At 38.9% G+C, this 21244-nt stretch overlaps 1 protein-coding gene across 1 annotated transcript in view; it reads right to left on the bottom strand.

The window, feature by feature from the left end:
- Positions 1-4186: 4186 nt before the first annotated feature.
- The window catches only part of LOC149235660 (uncharacterized), a 31687-nt gene continuing 14629 nt past the window's right edge, over positions 4187-21244 (bottom strand). The window contains exons 4-5 of the mRNA XM_089368622.1: positions 7958-8010; positions 4187-4333 (exon numbers count right to left, since the gene is read on the bottom strand). Of these exons, the coding sequence (XP_089224748.1) occupies positions 4187-4333; positions 7958-8010 (200 nt within the window). The remainder of the gene's footprint in view (positions 4334-7957; positions 8011-21244) is intronic.

The raw sequence follows: 21244 nt of genomic DNA, 5'->3' as shown, positions 1-21244 counted from the left end.
CATGAAGCAATAACTACTCCGTAAGTGAGATTTGTTTATTTAATTTTTAAATTTACATTTATTTTTTAATTATAATTTTTCATTATTTAAATTATATATTTTTTATATATAAATTCAATTCAATTCTGTTAATTTCATTTTAAATTATTCAAATTATGTATTCTACCTATAACATACAGAATAAATTTATTTAAAATATAAAACCATTAAACTAAATTATTCAAATCCTGTAAACTGCACAACACAAATACTTAAAATATAAAATAATTAAAGTATGATTATTAGACCACACCAATCCCCATAAACTGTTCCAGTGCATTTAACTATTCCACTGCCCTATACTGCGCCTATTCGAGGGACTTTCCTTAACTCAAATAACTTATACCTTATTGTAATTAATTAATCAAAAACAGTTTTAGTTTATTTTACAAATAAATTTAAATATAATAATAAAATTTTAATTTAAAATAAATATAAAATTTTAATTTGGAATAAATATCATTTTAATAATAATCAACAAAATCATATTAATAAGAAAAATCGTATTAATAAAGTGATTGCCATATATTTATTTGTCATTTTCTGTCTTTTAATTATTGGCATAATATATGAAAACTGGCTAACGCTAACCATTTTATTTTTATATTATTTGAAAATAAATAATAATTAGCAAAATCATATTAAGAAAGTGATATATATTTATTTATGTAATTTTTTGTTTTTTTAAGTTATTGGTTTGATATATGAAAAGTAGGAAACATGAACCACTTTATTGTTATGTTATTTGACAGTTTCAGTGGGACTAATGGTTAAGAGCACGTGTTTCCTCTTAAAAGGTTGCATGTTAAAAACCAGAGGGGGTAGCTAATGGTTAAGAGCGGGTGTTTCCTCCTAATAGGCCACATGTTCAAAGCTAGAGCATGTAGAGTATGTACGTATGTGTAGACTTAGCACCCAAATCTTTGCTCGGAGGTCGATCCTTGTCTCACAAACAAGAAAGTCTCATACACGAACCTTAAAATCGGATAATAATAATAATAATAATATATGAACAAAATTAATAAACTATAATTAAATATGAGCAAACTCTAATAGATAACAATCAACTATAATTAATAAATATTGATAATGATTAATTTATTATTAAAAATGACTTTCTAATTTTCTTTTCGAAAAAAAACATTTAAAAATTTATTTTAAATTGAATAATAATGTAATGTATTCAATCAAAATATTATTATAAATATCATATACATTGAAATCTATAGCATTTAATTTAACTATTTTTAAATTCATCCATACACACTGCATTTATTATATTATTATAAGGTACATATTATCTACCTTAAAATTAGGCTTAAATATGAGTGACTTACGCCTTATTATCTAATTTATACCTCACACTATTAATGAAATGTATATCATTTACTTTAAATATTTTTAAATCCATCAATACACACTATATTTATTATATTATGCTTAAACATGAGTGACTTACACTTTATATCTAATTTATACTTACACTATTTAGCATATATCGATTATGGTTACAATTTAATGTCATTTATAAAAGATATTATATTAGAATAATTTTTAGGTGAATGGCTATACCCTTTATTTACCTTTTAGTACATTGGAGAAATGAGAGTAGGCTTTGATTCATTTAGGTGTATATGGATTCTCCTGGTGTGTAGTTAGATATATTAATAACTTGAGATTAATCTTATATGAGATATATCTATTTCAAAGTCGTCTACTCTTTACCTTGACACAATCAATGAAATGTATCACTTAAAATTGAATTCAGGGAAATAAAATAACAAATCGTGTTTCTAACCACTAAGGATACTATACACTATTTTATTGAGTAAAATAAAGTTGCCTTTTATTATTATTTTTTATAAAATTTAGTAATATTATTTTATTAATATATTTTAAAGCATGTTATTATTTATTAATAATGTTAAATTATTTGGTCTAACTAATAGTCCAAATGTTTTTTTTGGAATAATTTTTTATCAATTTTGTTCAAAATTTAGTATAAAGTTTTAAAAATCATAAGTTTAAGTTATTTAATTTACAAAGGTTGAGTGCCTCAAGTCTTTTCAAGATGTTGAATCCATGTATGCATTCAAAAATGCATTTTAAATAATAAAAAATCACAATCTTACTAAAAATTGTACTCCTAAATTCACACCAAAAACCACACTCCAAGATGGATTTTAAATTACGTTAACTTATATTAATCTATATAAAATCTACTAGAAAGAAGAGATAAATAAGAGAATGATAAAGTAGTAGGATTATTTATGTTTTTGAAATTATAAGATATTAGGTTGTGATTGTGAGCCTTGTATTGATGATTGATTTATTCAGTTATAATTTGTGTTTCTATATTAATATTTAATTATGTTTTGTTGTCAATTTATAAATATTAGAATAAGATTACATTTTGATATTATATAATTAAATTATATAATTGAAATGCATAACTGAAATATAATTAGTTTAATAAAGAAAGTTGATTTATCATTCTGGTTTATAAATGTTAATTATCACTTTCATTATATCGAAATTTTGAGTACCATATGTATCTAGTAATGATTCCCTCTAATATTACTCTTTTAATTGTGTTGAGAGGTAACTTTAATAACCCAGATATTTATAACACAATGTAATATTAGTGTCCTATAAATTACTCAAAAGATTATTGTTAAAAAATATGACAAATGTTATGTGAAATAGATTATATATATATATATATATATATATATGAATGAATGAGTGAATTTGTGTATGTTGTTCAAATAAAACCATGTATAGAAATTATAATGTGTATCTAATAATGATTCAGTGTAATTTTACATTTTTAATTACCTTAAGAGGTAGCTTTACAACCTAGATATGTATAACATAATGTAATATTGGTGTCCGATAAATTACTCAAATATTATTGTTCAAAAATTTTGAAAAAAATTATGTGAAATAGATTATATGTATTATTGTTGTTGCATAAATTACATAAATATTATCGTTCAAAAAATTTGAAATTTTTTTATGTAAAATAGATTATACGTATGTATTTATTTATGTTGCCTAAATACAATTATGTGTAGAAACTTTGGATCATTTTTTTGCATTTTTTTGTAGTGTCTAATTTAAGTCTATATCTGACCTAAATCCATTAACGCTCATTACAGTTCATGGGGACATAAGTTATGTAAGAAATAAATACAATTAACAAAGATTGATCTTTAGACCTCCTACATGAAGCTAAAAGCTCTCAAAAACTTGAGTCATTGAGTTATACCATTAGGCATGTACACACATATAATAGTAACTTAACAGGAAAAGTGAGGCATGTGATAAAGGTAATCAACCAGAAGTATTGACCTCAAATTTTATTGCATAAGCATTAGAGCACTTAGAAACTTGACCTTGTCCACTAAGGATAGTCCCTCCAATCTTATGAATCTTTTGCATTCCACATCCAATATCACTTTGAGATCAAGCATTATAATCATAGTGTTGACGAGTTTGCATTATATATCATTAAAAAAAAATGGATAAAAAAGATGGAAGCGCCTCCAAAATTCCCCCTCTAAATTTGTTTTTAAAAATATAATAAAAAATTACTTAAATGAATATAAAATAAGAAAATATAACAAGTTTAAATATATCTTAAACTTATCTCAAATATGTGGAAAATTTTTTTTATTAAACTTTTACACTTTAAAAGACTTTAACTCATTAAAATTATTATCATTTATTTTGTATGAAATTATAATAATAATATATTAATTGTGTGATAAGATATTTGAATGTGTTAGAAATCTAATACTTTAAGGGTTAGTATGGAATTTGAGCAGTCATCTAAATCTAAAGTCCACTTGATATATGAAAACCAAAAATCACAATAATGTAATATAAATATATTTATATATTTTATGAATATGAAAAAAATTGTTATGCTTATTCTTCATATCTGATCCATTAGGGTGAGTTTCTAACATGGTATTAGAGGGCAATTCTGTTTATAAAAATATTCTCACATTACTTTGCTGCACTTGGGCACTCTAGCAGACCGTTTCATTACTCAAGTGTGTCATTCTACTCAACGATTCTCTACATCTATAGGTTATTCTTGCTGCATTATAACCTATACATAGTCTCTAGTGCCTATGCATTATAACTGATACCCACTCTGCCCAGCGACAACCTCCGCCCTCACAATCTTTTCAAACACGTCTGCCAATCCACTATACCTGCGATTAACCAAGCGACCGTTTACCTGCATCCTGACCTTAATAATATCCGCAGGGCTCGCAACGTCCTGCAGTGATTAGACGAGGTCTTATAGATGGACAAACAATTCCACAATGTTAACCCTATTGCATAGGGAGAAAACCCTATCTGTGAGAGGAACCATTTCTTTTGCAAGGTTCTTTGTTTTTAGAGTAACTGGGTGCCACAAGACAAATGGAGAAGCAAAGTGAATGGAGATGTAGTCGAGTCTGAGCTTTTGGGGGATTCATTGGTGTAGTCGAGTGACAGCTAGGTGTGGCACAAGACAGGCTGTGAGACCATAAGCAATTATTTTTTTTTGTAGAACGAGTCTTTCCATCTCAATCTACCAACAAGGCCAACAACAACAAGATTGCTCATTATACCTCGTTATCAAAATAACTCGGGTGCAACCTGGAGGACCATCACATAAGGTGACGCTGAGCTCCTTCGTCGTCGCAAGAAGCCCCACATACTCTGTTGTTGTGGGAGAAAGTATCGTAAGGGGCTTTGAGACTCATAAGACTCACTTATCCATTCAAATGTATGGTCATTGAGACGCACTAAAATGTTGATCGTATATACAAATAATCCTCTTCCGATAAAATTATCGGTCGCTGAAACCCCTCTCAAGATTTCCTTCGGTACTAGGGTTTCATCCTATATTACTGTAGGGTTGCGGCCATACTCTACAGGGTTTCCTCCTATGCAGCAATAACAGGAGAACTTCATTTTGGAAGGTCTTCCAATTACTGTGCTCTATTCGCTCATAATATACTTGGAGACCCAATGTCCTCTCATACTCCTGGATCCGCAGACTACAAAGAAAACCTCCATCGTTTCGGTTGACCTCTCTCATGCGACTCTGTCATGAGGTTAGGCTTGCCAACAGTTTAATATAACTCAATACCGGTCTTACTGCCTTGATTTATATGCAGCTAGAATCTGTAACGATTCCAGGGTTTGAGTATCGACCCCATACTTGTATTTTGTTCAAGTTTAATTCTTTCTTCTTAACAGCATGGCGGCATTTCTTTCAGTTTAAACAAGTATTTTATAGCAGAATAAAATATTGTTTGCGCAGTTTTCGTTTCGAGCATTATTTACCTACATTTGTCGTTTTGTAGTTTTCGAATATGCTCTTATCTTTGCTGTTTGTCAAACTGTCTGTTGTAATAAGTTTTCAGTTGCGTCCTATGGCTATTTTCACTATCTCTGTAGTGTTTATTTGTTTAATACCACAGACCCTAACGTCTGTCCCTAAAATTTTCTTAGGCAAGATTTGTTTCTACACCATAAATATTCTTCAATTATTTCATTTGTACTTAACATAAAACATAAAAGTAAAAGGCCTATTTCCATCGTGCAGTTCTCTTTCGTACAGTTCCTTCCTAACCTCATGAAATGAACCACACCTCGACATCCCATTTCTGAGTTGTTTACATATAAAATTTCAAACAAACAATCTGTTACAGATTATTTAACAGATTATCTGAGCAGATTATCCAACAGGTTATCTTACTTACTTGGTCTCTGTCCCGTCTATAAGGACTCTAAGATAAAGACTCTTTAGAGGTTCACCTGGATTCTTTGTTGTTTCTTGTCCCCCCAATTTCGAGATCTTCGAGACCAGAATCTCCTCCTAGCTCTCTTGCAGGATCACTATACTCAGCGAGAAGGCACTTCGTGCTTGGCTGTCTAGTCATCACCAGACTTAGCTCTCTGTCTTACTTTGCCTATCCCTAGAGTGCAGATTTTTGCCTCCCCCATTTCCTTTTCTCTGGAAGTCTTTCTAGTTAGGGAAGGTAGTTAGGTTGCAGTTTCAACAACCTTCTTTCCCCAATTTTCAACAACCTTCTTTCCCCAATTTCCTTCTTAGAAGTTGCCAGCATTTCCAAGAAACATTTCTTATATTACTTTAAACAAAACAATAATAACAATACTATATTAAATTTCAAACAGTTAACAATATCATATTTAGTTCAGATATTTACATTTTCTAGGGACATCACAGTAGTCTAAAAACTTTTCACCCCAATTTAACGAGGAAAATGACGTGAGTTCCAATAGAATTGTCTGTTCATTGTAGATATGGTTTCACGAAATTCATATTCTTCTGGAAGTCCCTACAAAATCCGCTTAGTACCCCAAAAATCTTCTACAGCAGCACTGTGCTCAATAACATGATTCCACTTGGAGTGATATCTATTCTGTTAGTGTAGTTTAACCGCTCTTTTTTCTAAAAATTTACATTTATATGTGGACATCTGGGATACTGTTTTAATGCAATTTTTCATTTTAATATTAAATTGATTCAATTCTTAAAAACTTTCTAAATTCTTGAGAACTCTCTAAATTCTTCAAACTTTTAATTTCTTCCAAACTACACACCCATAACTTATTATTTCAAAATTAACTGAAAAAACCCAAAATTACTTTTAATATATAAAACAATTAAAATACGTTTATTACACTACTCCAGTCACCCGAGATTTCTCCATTGCCTTTAACTATTCCATTACTCCATATTGCAGCTGTTTAGTGGCCTTTCCTGGACTCAATTAACATATACGGTATTCGTCATTAATTGATAGGAAACTGTTTCAGGTCTTAATTGGAAAAGAAGCTGAATTTAATTACAGTTATAGAAAATTATTAAAATAATTATTATAGCTTTATTTATAAAGTTGTTGGTATATATTTATTTCTATTAAATTTTTTTGTATAACATATGAAAGGTAGTAAATGATGTCTATAACTATATAGTAACTACTTTATTGCTATGCTATTCGATAAGGAATATCAATTACTTTATTTTTGTGCTATTTGAAAGCAAATGTGTTTGATCTAATTAACATATAGGGTATTTGTAATTAATTGATCCGAAATTGTTTCAGTTTTTAATTTGGAAAAAGAAGCTGAATTTTTTTAATTTAGAATAAAAATCATAAAAATAATTATTATAGCAATATTCATAAAGTGGTTGATATATATTTATTTATGTCAATTTTTTGTCTTTTGGTATAACATATGAAAGGTAGAAAATGATGCTTATCAGTATATATCAACCACTTTATTGTCCCTATTTGATAGGGAATATCTTGTTTTTGCTAATGCAAGAATTAGACTTCCTATTCATTAATAAAATACAAAATTTACATCACTCCACAAGGAGATATAGACTAAGGAAGAGAACCAAAAACCACATAGAGCACGGGCCCTAGGTAGAAGCTTCTACCCCTATAAACCCAATCCTCTAAATTCATATAAGCCAAAATAAAGTTGGAGCCGGCATCAGAACCTAAGCAACGATATAACTGGATATCATATTTGTAAGACCCACCATAACATTAAGTATCTCACCTGGAACCATATTCATCCCGCCAAGAAAAGAGCACATTAACGCTTCCCGCCATCTAGACCACCAATATGCTTGATCAAGCACAACCGTCAGTCCACTTTATTTGATCCGACGGCTGAGGATCATATTGCACCGACCAATATCATTGAACATTAGCGTGCGATGAGGGAAGTATTCTAGCCGACCCCACCGCCACGTGTAGCTCGCTGTATGGAATCGCTTAAAATCAGAAATAACATTTCCCGCTTGCTAGGCCCGTGATCACCTGAAAATCGCCCTCGCCCTAGTAAAACAATCACAGACGGGAAATACCTGGTATTGAGGCTGCTGAGAGTGCCCGAGACCAACCTTTCGATGCAACTTCCCTGCCAGAATCAAGGAGAGACGAAATTTCTTCCAACCTGCCTTTCTTCGAAGAACCAGAGCCACCCGACAGGCTATCACCTAGATTCACTAAAACAGTGCTTACCAGGGTTACAATGGTCGAAAATGTCCTGCAGCCCACTAAATATCTAAAAGTGGAAAAAATGAGAAACATAAAGCAATTGAATCAACTGGACTTCGACTCCATGACCCTACCCTGAAACACAACCCTGTCTTCATCTGCCTGGTCATTACAGTTCGCTTTTAACCTACTTTGAGGTAGCTCTTGCTAGCTCCACGCAACCTTGTGCTGTGTGTTGATCACACCTTGATTGGCTAGAATATCCGTCAATTTATTGGTCGATCTTTGTACATGTTTAAAGCTAACTGTACGAAGGCTCTAGAGGTGATGCTGAATCCATTGCAAGCCCTGGATCAGCTACCAGCTCCTAGAGACTTTTTCCGGACTTGTTCCCCAACTGATCCTCTTAACCGATTTGACGATTAACTCAGAATTAGCTTCAACAATCACATTTTGTTAGTTATCCAGTTCCAGGGAATCTAAACACTGCTCCATAGCCATCAATTCCGTCATGTTATTGGTGGACCTTCCTAAATGATAGTAGGAGATGAAAAGGATGCTTCCATTCTCATCCCTTAACAAACCTCCATAACCCGCGGTGCCTGGGTTGCCTTTTGAAGCCCTATCAATGTTGAATTTCAAAAAGCCCTTGGGGGGAGGAAGCGAGAAATCTAGCTCAAAATCCAAGGAGATTACTTTCTTGTTTAGTTCCTAAGGAATAAGTCCCTGCAAACCTAGTTCTCTGAGAATTCTCAAATTAGGTACAAAAGGTGGGTTCTTAGGAAGGTTTCAAACAATATTCCCGACTGTTTCCTTGAGTTGTTTTAAGATCTGCTCAAAAAGGCATTGGGATGGCCTCTTTTCATTCTTGAATATTCTATTGTTCCTTTCTTTCTAGACATTCCAAATAATGAAGCTTGGCATGATGTCCCATGTTGAGCTAAGAACTTCATTATCTGAAAAGTTTCTTCTCCATTTGTTTAGGATATTGATAATACTCCCTTTGTCCCTATCAGTCTGTTGGAAAATGGTGGCAAAAGAATGATCCAAGTGGACATTGGTGGCCACCTGCCAAGTCCACTTGGACCCCCACCATTGTTTCTCTCAGCATTTTCAGATTCCTTAATTGTAGCACAACTTACTATTTTTTATCATTTTTTCAGGTCTTGAACTTCCGAAGCCGTTTTGAGGCCATAAGTGATGTTTTTGGGAAAACTGGGAGCCACATGGGTCCATGGACCGGTGTTGCTCTTCCCAAAGTTGTATTTCTCGGATAGATCCCTCTAACGAGATATTGTGCACATCAAACAGAGATCATATGCCAAACTTACGACCTCGGGAAGTTGATGTAGCAATTTACCCAAACAGGGCCCACAGTTTGGCGTTTCATCTTCTAAGGTTAAGTTTTTGGATGTTTAGCGTTTTCCATTGTTTCTCAACAATAAATAGGCCTTCGAGCCTCACTGTAAGACAATTCAGAGGCATGTAGCATTCACATCTCTTCTCAGAGATAAGCTACCATTACCCTAGCTGGTTTATTTCCATTACTGGTTGTACGCATATTTCAGCATTTTACATTAATGAAATGAAGTATTATTTCCACTGCATATCTATGTTTATGGTTATCTTTGTAATTTGTTGCATTCCTGTTTAAATCCGGATCAATGGTATCAGAGCGGTCTGCTTTTTCTCTGTTTTTCTTTGCATGTCCGCAGCGAGGTCGGGATATAAGGAGTTAGGGCTTGAACTGGTCGAACCTTTGCAAGACCAGCCTCGTAAATTCCGACGGCCTCCCATGGTGGATGAGAAGAAAGACGAGGGGGCAAGAGATCCTATCAAAATCTTGCTCGAAGAAGCCCTCGAGTGACAAAGGAATGCTATGATGGACAACTTTGCCCAGATCCTTCAGCGGCTACCCAAGAGTGTTGCATCGGCTTCCAGTAGCTACTTTGGAAATGCCACGCCCTTTAAGGTACAAGTTAATTTTGAAATCCCCATATTTGATGGTCAGATAGACACGGATGCTATAGATAAATGGTTAAATTTGCTAGAGGGTTATTTTTTTGTTCATGAACTTTCGAGTTGGGAAAAGATTATTTTCGCTCTTCTCAAAGTAGCCCCCCACATCAAGGACTGGTGGGAAACCTACTGCGAGCAAAAAGATGAAAATACCAGCACACTATTTTCAGCCACACCCACTTGGAATTCATTCCGGGATGCCATTAAGGAGCAGTACGACCATGTTAGAAGCTATGAGGATCAATACATAAAGTGGACCACACTGCGGCAGGGAAGGGACCAAGACGTGCCAGAGTTTACCAATCTTTTCCATACCCTTCGAACAAAGTTTGGTATCAAGGATTCAGAGCAACATTTGATACTAAAATACTGTGACTACCTACACAAGTGCATCTAGGAAGAAATAGAATTCCTGAACATCTCCTCACTCGGCACGGCATATCGATATACCGTCAAGGTCGAGAAAAAGTTTAAACAGAAGAAGCGAGACTTTGGATTTGCAAATCTGAAGAAAGGGAAATGTGCCCCTAAACCACAAAACAAAGGACAAAGCCAAGGCGGGGTAGCCCAAGACAACCCACCAAAGTTGCAAGCAGAGAACAACACTGCAAAGTCGAAAAAGGACACGGGAAAATGGTATGAGTTCCGTAAGAGCTACACTCACATCACAAGTGAGTGTTGAGCCAAGCAGTCACTGGTGGCTGAGCTAAAGGTTTCAGAATTAGATGCATGTTCTGACTCTAAGTCAAAACCCGACAAGGGGAATGACAAAGGGAAGTAGATTATCGATGCAGAGCCCAACGCCACCGTTGCCACCACGAAGATACAGAAGGAGGAACCCGAAGATCCACAGGAGGAGGAGCGTCTATTCCACTCCCAGATGTGGGTAAAGGGCTCCCCGCTACAGTTAATTGTCGATAGCGAGAGCAAAAGATCCTCATTTTGGCAGAGATCATGAAGTAGTTGGGCCTACCGACCACAACACATCCACAACTGTACATCATTGGGTGGCTTCACCAAGGATGAGATCTTCACGTGAGCCAATAGTGTCGCCTTCCATACAACATCAAGCCCTTCACGGATGAGGTATTGTATGACATTGCTCCCCTTGAAGTTTGTGATGTATTATTAGGACAACCATACTTGTGGAAGTGACATGCTGTGTATGAATCACGGCCCTGTGCTGTTATTGTTACATTGGGAAATACGTTGTATAGGATACCGGGGGTAGCATCACCTACCACCATCTCTTTGGTTACTGCAAAATAATTTAGTAAGCTCATTTCCAAAATCGGGAAATTTATTTTCTTCATGATATGCCCTGAAGAAAAGAAGACGGTTGCCACGACCTTTAGATAGGGCCCCTTTGCACGACAACTACAGATGGACAAGGTTGTGGAGGAGTACAAGGACATCTTCACCTCCCCCGCAGGGGTTGCTCTGCACTGTTAGGTCAAGCACTCCATCGATCTGACCCCAGGTGTGCCGCTACCCAATGGACCAACCTATCGGCACTCTGTGCTGGAGAACGATGAAATCAAGAGGTAGATTTAGGAGCTGCTGCAGAAAGGTCACATCTGTTCAAGTTCATCGCCTTGTGGGAGCCTGATCATGTTGGTACAGAAGAAGGATGGGACTTGGAGAATTTGTATTGACTATCGGAAGCTGAACAAGATCACTGTCCATAATAGGTACCCAATCTCATGGATTGATGACCTCCTGGACCAACTAAAGGGGGAAAAATATTTCAGTAAGATCGATCTGAAGTCAGGATATCACCAGGTACCAATTGAACCCTTTGATGTGTGGAACACTGCCTTTAAAGCCAAGGAGGGCCTTTTCGAATGGTTGGTTATGCCTTTCGGATTGACGAATTCTCCTGCAACCTTTATGAAGCAAATGGATGACATCTTGCAGCCATTCACCAACTCATGTGTAGTGGTATACATGGATGACATTCTGATCTTCAGCCAAAGTTGGGAAGAGCACCTCCACCACATCCGACAGGTTCTCCAAACACTGCGGCAACACAAGCTATGTGCCAATTTGGAGAAATGAACTTTTGGCATGACCCAGTTTCAGTATCTGGGATACATTATTGATGAACAGTGGGTGCATGTGGATCCAACTAAGAACCAAGTCATTCCAGATTGGCCATCTCCAACCACTCTGACAAAGCTCTGCAGCTTTCTAGGTCTTGCCAACTTCTACCATAGATTCGTGTTGGGGTTTTCTCATATCACTTGGCCCTTGAGTCAAGTCACCATGGGAGGAGTGAAAGCAAAATTCTTTTGGTTTGAATCTCAACAGAAGTCATTCACAGAGGTGAAAGATTTCCTCTGCATGGCACCAGTTCTCGCGTTACTAAATTTGCAACAACCATTTGAGGTCGAGACAGATGCCTCTGACTATGCTATTGGGGCAGTCCTTACTCAACACGAGCATCCAATGGCATATCACAGTGAGACACTTTCAGACACAGTCTGGAAGTATCCCACTTATGACAAAGAGATGTATTCGATTGTGCAGGCCTGCCGACAATGGAAGCATTACATTTTGGGGAAGGAAACAGTGATCCGCACAGACCATCAACCTCTACTTTTCATAAAGACCCAAGGGAAATTGTAGAATGATCGCCATCAGAAGTGGTCTACATACCTACAACAGTTCCATTTGAATATTAAGTATAAGAAGGGCAGCACCAATAATGTTGCATATTGCCTCAGTCGACCATCGATCATGGCATTAAACACTATACTCAACTCTTGTGGGCATGAGACCTCTGATTAGCCACTTCTCTACAAAAGTGTCCTAGAAATTGGCCACAGATACCAGACACGCTTGGAGGGTCGGCATGTTCTAGATTTTCACTTCCAGGATGCCTTGTTATGCCACCTGGGTCACCTTTGTGTTCCTTCAAGCGAGCTTGCAAAGATGATTTGGGAAGCACACTACAGTCAGGCTACTGGGCATTTCAGGGTCGAGAAAACGCAGTGCTGCAAAAGTATTTATATTGGCCAAATCTTCGACAGGATGTCAGGAAGCACATCAGATCATGTACTACCTGTGCCATTGCCAAACCGACCATCAAGAATCAAGGCCTCTATACCGCACTTCCTACCCCCAGTCAACCTTGGGAATCCATCTCCATGGATTACATGTCAAGCCTTCTTTCCACTAAGCATGGAAACGACTATATTTTTGTGGCTGTCGACAGGTTCTTAAAGATGGCCATTATGGTGGCTTGCAAGAAGAATATCACAACAAAAGCCACTACTAAACTCTTCTTTGAACGAGTGTGGGTGCGCTTTGGGATCACACAGTCTATCATCTCAGATCGGGACAATGGATTCCTCAGTGCATTTTGGTCCAGTCTCTAGCCAATGCTGGACACCAAACTCACTAAGTCCACAGCGTTCCATCCTCAAACTGATGGCCAAACAGAGGTTGTCAACACGACGATTTTACACATTCTGCGTATGTACAACTCAAAGCATCCACACACATGGGACGAGAGCCTCCCCTATGTTCAGTGCAGCTACAACTGACCTCTTCACTTCTCGACTGGCCACAACCTTTTTCAGGTGGGTTTGGGATTCCACCCACTATGCCGCATTGATGTGGCCATGCCACTTGCAGCTACTCTCACAGATTCGGCTCATGTCTAGTCTGAAACAGAGAAGGCAACCAACTTCATTGAGCACATCCAACATATTTGCTAGCAGGTCCATGACATTCTGGAGAAATCAAATGCCAAGTACAAGCAGCAACATGATCATCATCGGCTTCCACACAAGTTTCAGGTGGGCGACAAAGTATGGTTGCATTTGCAAAAGGAATGCCTTACTGGAGCCCATCAGAAACTGAGACCATTCCAATATGTTCCTTACACCATCACTAAGGCTATGGGAGACAATGCATTTAAGCTAAGAATTCCCCCATTCCTTGCTCTGCACCCATTGTTCAATGTGGATCGCCTTCCGCCATACTTTCCACCATTACTAGACACATCCAACATTGTAGAATAGCTCACACCCACATAATTAAATCTAGATTGCATGGAACAAGCTACAACTGATCGGATCATGGACACACAGATCAAGAACACTCACCAATAGAATATCCAACTGTATCGAGTTGTCAAAGCAGGCTAACTCCTTCACCAGGGCAAGTGCCTCACCAGGGACCAAGTTCAACAAAAGTTTCCTCATCTCATGGAGGAACTCAACACAATGGGGACCATTTCTTCTTAAGGGGGGAGGAATGATCCAAGTGGACATTGGTGGCCACCTGCCAAGTCCACTTGGAACCCCACCGTTGTTTCTCTCAACATTTTCAGTTTCCTTAATTGTAGCACAACTTACTATTTTTAGTAGTTTTTTGGGTCCTAAACTTCCGGAGCCGTTTTGAGGCCCTAAATGACATTTTTTGGGAAACCTGGGAGCAACATGGGTCCATGGATCGATGCTGCTCTTCCCAAAGTTATATTTCTTGGATAGATCTTTCTAACAAGATATTGTGCATGCCAAACGCAGATCATATGCCAAAGTTACGACCTTGGGAAGTTGATGTACCAATTTACCCAAATGGGGCCCACAGTTTGGCGTTTCATCTTCTAGGGTTAGGTTTTTGGATGTTTAGGATTTTCCATTATTTATCAACAATAAATAGGCCTTCGAGCCTCATTTTAAGACAGTGCAGAGGCATGTAGCCGCCACATCTCTTCTCAGAGATAATTTACAATCGCCCTAGCCGGTTTATTTCCGTTACTGCTTGTAAGCATATTTTAGCGTTTTACAGTAATGAAATGAAGTATTATTTCAGCTGCATATCTGTGTTTATGGTTATGTTTGTAATTTTTTGCATTCCTGTTTAAATTCGGATCAATGGTATCAAAGCGGTCTGCTTTTTCTCTGTTTTTCTTTGCATGTCCCCAACGAGGTTGGGATGTAAGGAGTTAAGGCTTGAACTGGTCGAACCTTTGCAAGATCAGCCTTGCAAATCCCGATGGCCTTCCATGGCGGATGAGAAGAAAGATGAGGGGGTAGGATATCCTATCAAAATCTTGCTCGAAGAAGCCCTCAAGCGACAAAGGAATGCTACGATGGACAACTTTGCCTAGATCCTTCAGCGGCTAACCAGAAGCGATGCATCGTCTTCTAGCAGCTACTCTGGAAACGCCATGCCCTTTAAGGTACAAGTTAATTTTGAAATCCCCATATTCGAGAGTCAGATAGACACAGATGTCGTAGTTAAATGGTTAAATCTGCTAGAGCGTTATTTTTCTGTTCATGAATTTTCGAGTCGTGAAAAGATTGTTTTCGCTCTTCTCAAAGCAGCCCCCCATGTCAAGGACTGGTGGGGAACCCATTGCGAGAAAAAGGATGAAAATACTGGCTCACTATTTTTAGCTGCACCTACCTGGAATCCATTTTTGGATGCCATCAAGGAGCAGTACTATCCTGTTGGAAGATATGAGGATCAATACATAAAGTGGACCACGCTGTAGCAGGGAAGGGACCAAGACGTGCCAGAGTTTACCAATCTTTTCCATACCCTTCACACAAAGTTGGGTATCAAGGATTCAGAGTAGCATTTGATACTAAAATATCGTTGTTGCCTGCACAAGTACATCCAGGAAGAAATAGAATTCCTGAACATCTCCTCGCTTGGCACAACATACTAATATGCCATCAAGGTCGAGCAAAAGTTTAAACAGAAGAAGCGAGACTTTGGATCTGTGAATCTCAAGAAAGGGAAAGGTGCCCCTAAACCACAAAACAAAGGACAAATCCAAGGCAGGGTAGCCCAAGGCAATCCACCAAAGTTGCAAGCAAAGAACAACACCGCGACGCCGAAAAAGGACATGTGAGTTCCATAAGAGCTCCACTCACAACACAAGTGAGTGTCGGGCCAAGCAGTCACTGGTGGTTGAGCTAAAGGTTTCAGAATTAGATGCATGTTTCAACTCTAAGTCAGAACCCGACAAGGGGAATGACAAAAGGAAGCAGATTATCGATGCGGAGCCCAATGCCACCATTGCACCACGAAGATGCAGAAGGAGGAACCCAAAGATCCAGAGGAGGAGGAGCGTCTCTTCCACTCCCAGATGTGGGTAAAGGGATCCCTGCTACAATTCATTGTCGATACTGGGAGCCAAAAGAACCTCATTTTGGCAGAGGTCGTGAAGCGGTTGGGCCTACCAACCATAACACATCCACAATCATACACCATTGGGTGGCTTCACCAAGGACGGGATCTTCATGTGAGCCAGCAGTGTTGCCTTCCATACAACATCAAGCCCTTCACGGATGAGGTATTATGTGACAATGCTCCCCTTGAAGTTTCTGATGTATTATTAGGACAACCATACTTGTGGAAGCGACATGTTGTGTAGGAATCATGACCCTGCGCTGTTATTGTTATATTGGGAAATAAGCTTTACAGGATACCTGAGGTAGCACTGCCTATGGCCATCTCTTTGGTTACTACAAAACAATTCAGTAAGCTCATTTCCAAAACTGGGAGATTTATTTTCCTGATGATACGGCCTCAAGGAAAGAAGAAGATGGTGGCCACAACCTACAGACAGGGTCCCTCTGCACGATAACTACAGATGGACAAGGAGTACGAGGACATCTTCACCTCCCCCGCAGGGGTTCCTCTGCACTGTCAGGTCAAGCACTCCATTGATCTGAACCCAGGTGTGCCGCTACCCAATGGACCAATATATTGGTGCTCCATTTTGGAGAACGATGAAATCAAGAGGCAGATTCAGGAGCTACTGCAGAAATGTCACATCCCTATGAATTCATCGCCTTGTGGGAGCCTGTTCGTGTTGGTACAGAAGAAGGATGGGACTTGGAAACTCTGTATTGACCATCGAGCACTAAACAAGATCACTGTCTGTAGTAGGTACCCGATCCCGTGGATTGATGACGTCTTGGACCAACTAAAGGGGGAAAAATATTTCAGTAAGATCGATTTGATGTCAGGATATCACTAGGTACCAATCGAAACCTCTGATGCATGGAAGACTACCTTCAAATCCAAGGAGGGCCTTTTTGAATGGTTGGTTATGCCTTTCAGATTGACAAATGCTCCTCCAACCTTCATGAGGCTAATGGATGACATCTTGCGGCCATTCACCAACTCATGTGTAGTGGTATACTTGGATGACATTCTGCTCTTCAGCCAAAGTTGGGAAGAGCACCTCCACCACATCCGACAGGTTCTCCAAACACTACGGCAACACAAGCTATGTGCCAATTTGGAGAAATGTACTTTTGGCACGACCCAGTTTCAGTATTTGGGATACATTATTGATGAACAGGGGGTGCAAGTGGATCCAGCCAAGATCCAAGTCATTCAGTATTGGCCATCTCCAACCACTCTGACAGAGCTACGCAACTTTCTAGGTGTTGCCAACTTCTACCGTAGATTTGTGTTGGGGTTTTCTCATATCACTTGGCCCTTGAGTCAAGTCACCAAGGGAGGAGCGAAAGAAAAATTCTTTTGGTCTGAATCTCAACAGAAGGCATTCATAGAGTTGAAAAATCACCTCTCAATGGCGCCAATGCTCGTGTTACCAGATTTGCAACAACCATTTGAGGTCGAGACAGATGCCTCTGACTATGCTATAGGGGTAGTCCTTACTCAACACGGGCATCCAGTGGCATATCACAGTGAGACACCTTCAGAAACAGTCCAAAAGCATCCTACTTATGAGAAAGAGATGTATTCCATTGTGCAGGCCTACCGACAATGGAAGCATTACATTTTGGGGAAGGAAACGGTCATCCACATAAACCACTGACCTCTGTAGTTCATACAGACCCAAGGGAAATTGCAGAATGATCACCATCAGAAGTAGTCTACATACCTACAACAGTTCCATTTGAATATCAAGTATAAGAAGGGCAGCACCAATAATGTTGCAGATTGCCTCAGTCGACCAACGATCATAGCGTTAACCACTGTGCTCAACTCTTGTGGGCACAAGACTTTTGATTGGCCACTTCTCTACAAAAGTGACCCAGAATTTGGCCACACATACTAGACACTCTTGGAGGGTCGGCATGTTCTAGATTTTCACCTCCAGGAATCCTTATTATGCCACTTGGGTAACCTTTGTGTTCCTTCAAGTGAGCGTGCAAAGATGATTTGGGAAGCACACTATAGTGGAGTTGCTGGGCATTTCGGGGTCGAGAAAATGGTGGTAGTACTGCGAAAGTATTTCTATTGGCCGAATCTTCGACAGGATGTCAGAAAGTACATCAGATCATGTACTACCTGCGTCATTACCAAACCGACCATCAAGAAACAAGGCCTCTATACCCCACTCCCTACCCCTAGTCGACCTTGGGAATCCATCTCCATGGATTACATGTCAAGCTTGCCTTCCACTAAGCATGGAAACGACTGTGTTTTTGTGGTTGTTAACAAGTTCTTAAAGATGGCCATTATGGCAGCCTGCAAGAAGAATATCACAGTAGAAGCCACTGCTAGACTATTCTTTGAACGAGTGTGGGTGCACTTTGGGATCCCATAGTCTATCATCTTAGATCGGGACAGTCGGTTCCTCAACACATTTTGGTCCAGTGTCTGGTCAATGCTGTACACCAAACTCACTAAGTCCATAGCCTTCCATCCTCAAACTGATGGCCAAACAGAGGTTGTCAACGGGATGATTGTACACATTCTGCGCATGTAAAACTCAAAGCATCTACGCAGGTGGGATGAGAGCCTCCCCTTTGTTCAGTGTAGTGACAACTGAGCTCTTCACAGGTCCATTGGCCACAACCCTTTTCAGGTGGTCTTGGGATTCCAACCATTATGTCCCATTGATGTGGCCATGCCACTTGCAGCTACTCACACAGATTCGGCTCATGTCTAGTCTGAAATAGACAAGGAAACCAACTTCATTGAGCACATCCAGCATATTCGCCAGCAGGTCCATGACATTCTAGAGAAATCAAATGCTAAGTACAAGCAGCGACATGATCAACATTGGGTGCCACACAAGTTTTAGGTGGGCGACAAAGTATGGTTGCATTTGCAAAAGGAATGCCTTACTGGACCCTATCAGAAATTGAGAGCACTCTGATATGGTCCTTACACCATTACTAAGGCTATGGGAGACAATGCATTTGAGCTCAGCATTCCCCCATTCCTTGGCATGCACCCAGTGTTCAATGTGGACCGCCTTCAGCCATACTTTCCACTATTACTAGACACATCTGACATTGCAGAACATCTCACATGCACAGAATTAAATCTAGATTGCATGGAACAAGCTGCAACTGATCAGATCATGGACACACAGATCAAGAACACTCACCAATAGAATATCCAACTGTATGGAGTTGTCAATGTAGGCCAACTCCTTCACCAGGGCAAGTGGCTCACCAGGGACCAAGTTCAACAAAAGTTTCCTCATCTCATTGGTGGCCACCTGCCAAGTCCACTTGGACCCCCACCATTGTTTCTCTCAGCGTTTTCAGTTTCCTTAATTGTATTACAACTTACTATTTTAGCAGTTTTTCGGGTCCTGAACTTCTGGAACCGTTTTAAGGCCCTAAACGACCTTTTTTGGGAAAACTAGGAGCAACATTGGTCCATGGACCGATCTTGCTCTTCCCAAAGTTGTATTTCTCGAACAGATCTTTCTAACGAGATATTGTGCATGTCAAACATAGATCATATGCCAAAGTTATGACCCTGGGAAGTTGATGTACCAATTTACCCAAACGGGGCCCGCAGTTTGGTGTTTCATATTCTAGGGTTAGGTTTTTGGATGTTTAGGGTTTTCCATTATTTCTCAACAATAAATAGACCTTCGAGCCTCATTGTAAGATAGTTCAGAGGCATGTAGCTGCCACATCTGTTTTCAGAGATAAGTTATCATCGCCCTAGCTGGTTTATTTCCATTACTTGTTGTAAGTATATTTGAACATTTTACATTAATGAAATGAAGTATTATTTGCGATGCATGTCTGTGTTTATGGTTATTTCTGTAATATGTTGCATTCATGTTTAAATCCAGATCAGTGGTATTAAAGTGGTCGGCTTTTTCTTTGTTTTTATTTGCATGTCCCCAACGAGGTCGGGATATAAGGAGTTAGGGTTTGAACTGGTCGAACCTTTGCAAGACTAGCCTCGTAAATCCCGACGGCCTCCCATGTCAGATGAGAAGAAAGACGAGGGGGCAGGAGATTCTATCAAAATCTTGCTCGAAGAAGCCCTCGAGTGACAAAGGAAAGCTATGATGGACAACTTTGCCCAGATCTTTCAATGGCTACCCAGAAGTGATGCATCGACTTCTAGTAGCTACTCTGGAAATGCCATGCCCTTTAAGGTACAAGTTAATTTTGAAATCCCCATATTCAAGGGTCAGATAGACGCAGACACCGTAGATAAACGGTTAAATCTGCTAGACGGTTATTTTTCTGTTCATGAATTTTCGAGTTGGGAAAATATTTTTTTCGCTCATCTCAAAGCAGCCCCCCACGTTAAGGATTGGTGGGAAACCTACTGCGAGCAAAAGGATGAAAATAGCGGCTCACTATTTTAAGCCGCACCCACCTAGAATTCATTCTGGGATGCCATCAAGGAGCAATACTACCCCGTCAGAAGCTATGAGGATCAATACATAAAGTGGACCACACTGCGGCAGGGAAGGGACCAAGATGTGTCAGATTTTACCAATCTTTTCCATACCCTTTGCACAAAGTTGGGTATCAAGGATTTGGAGTAGCATTTGATACTAAAATACTGTGGCTTCCTGCACAAGTACATCCAAGAAGAAATAGAATTCTTGAACGTCTCCTCGCTCGGCACAACATACCGATATGCTGTCAAGGTCTAGAAAAAGATTAAACAGAAGAAGCGAGGCTTTGGATCTATGAATCCAAAGCAAGGGAAAGGTGCCCCTAAACCACAGAACAAAGGACAAAGCCAAGGTGGGGCAACACAAAACAATCCACCAAAGCTGCAAGCAAAGAACAGCACCACGAAGCCGAAAAAGGACACGGGAAAATGGTGTGAGTTCCATAAGAGCTCCACTCACAACACAAGTGAGTGTCGGGCCAAGCAGTCACTGGTGGCTGAGCTAAAGGTTTTAGAACCAAATTCAT

The sequence above is a fragment of the Pinus tabuliformis genome, chromosome 8 (assembly GCF_031772625.1).
Source record: "Pinus tabuliformis cultivar Carrire ecotype Pingquan chromosome 8, CPIR1, whole genome shotgun sequence".
In the NCBI taxonomy this organism is placed as follows: domain Eukaryota; kingdom Viridiplantae; phylum Streptophyta; class Pinopsida; order Pinales; family Pinaceae; genus Pinus; species Pinus tabuliformis.
Note: the sequence above shows the minus strand (reverse complement) of the source record. Positions and strands in the feature narration are given on the sequence as shown.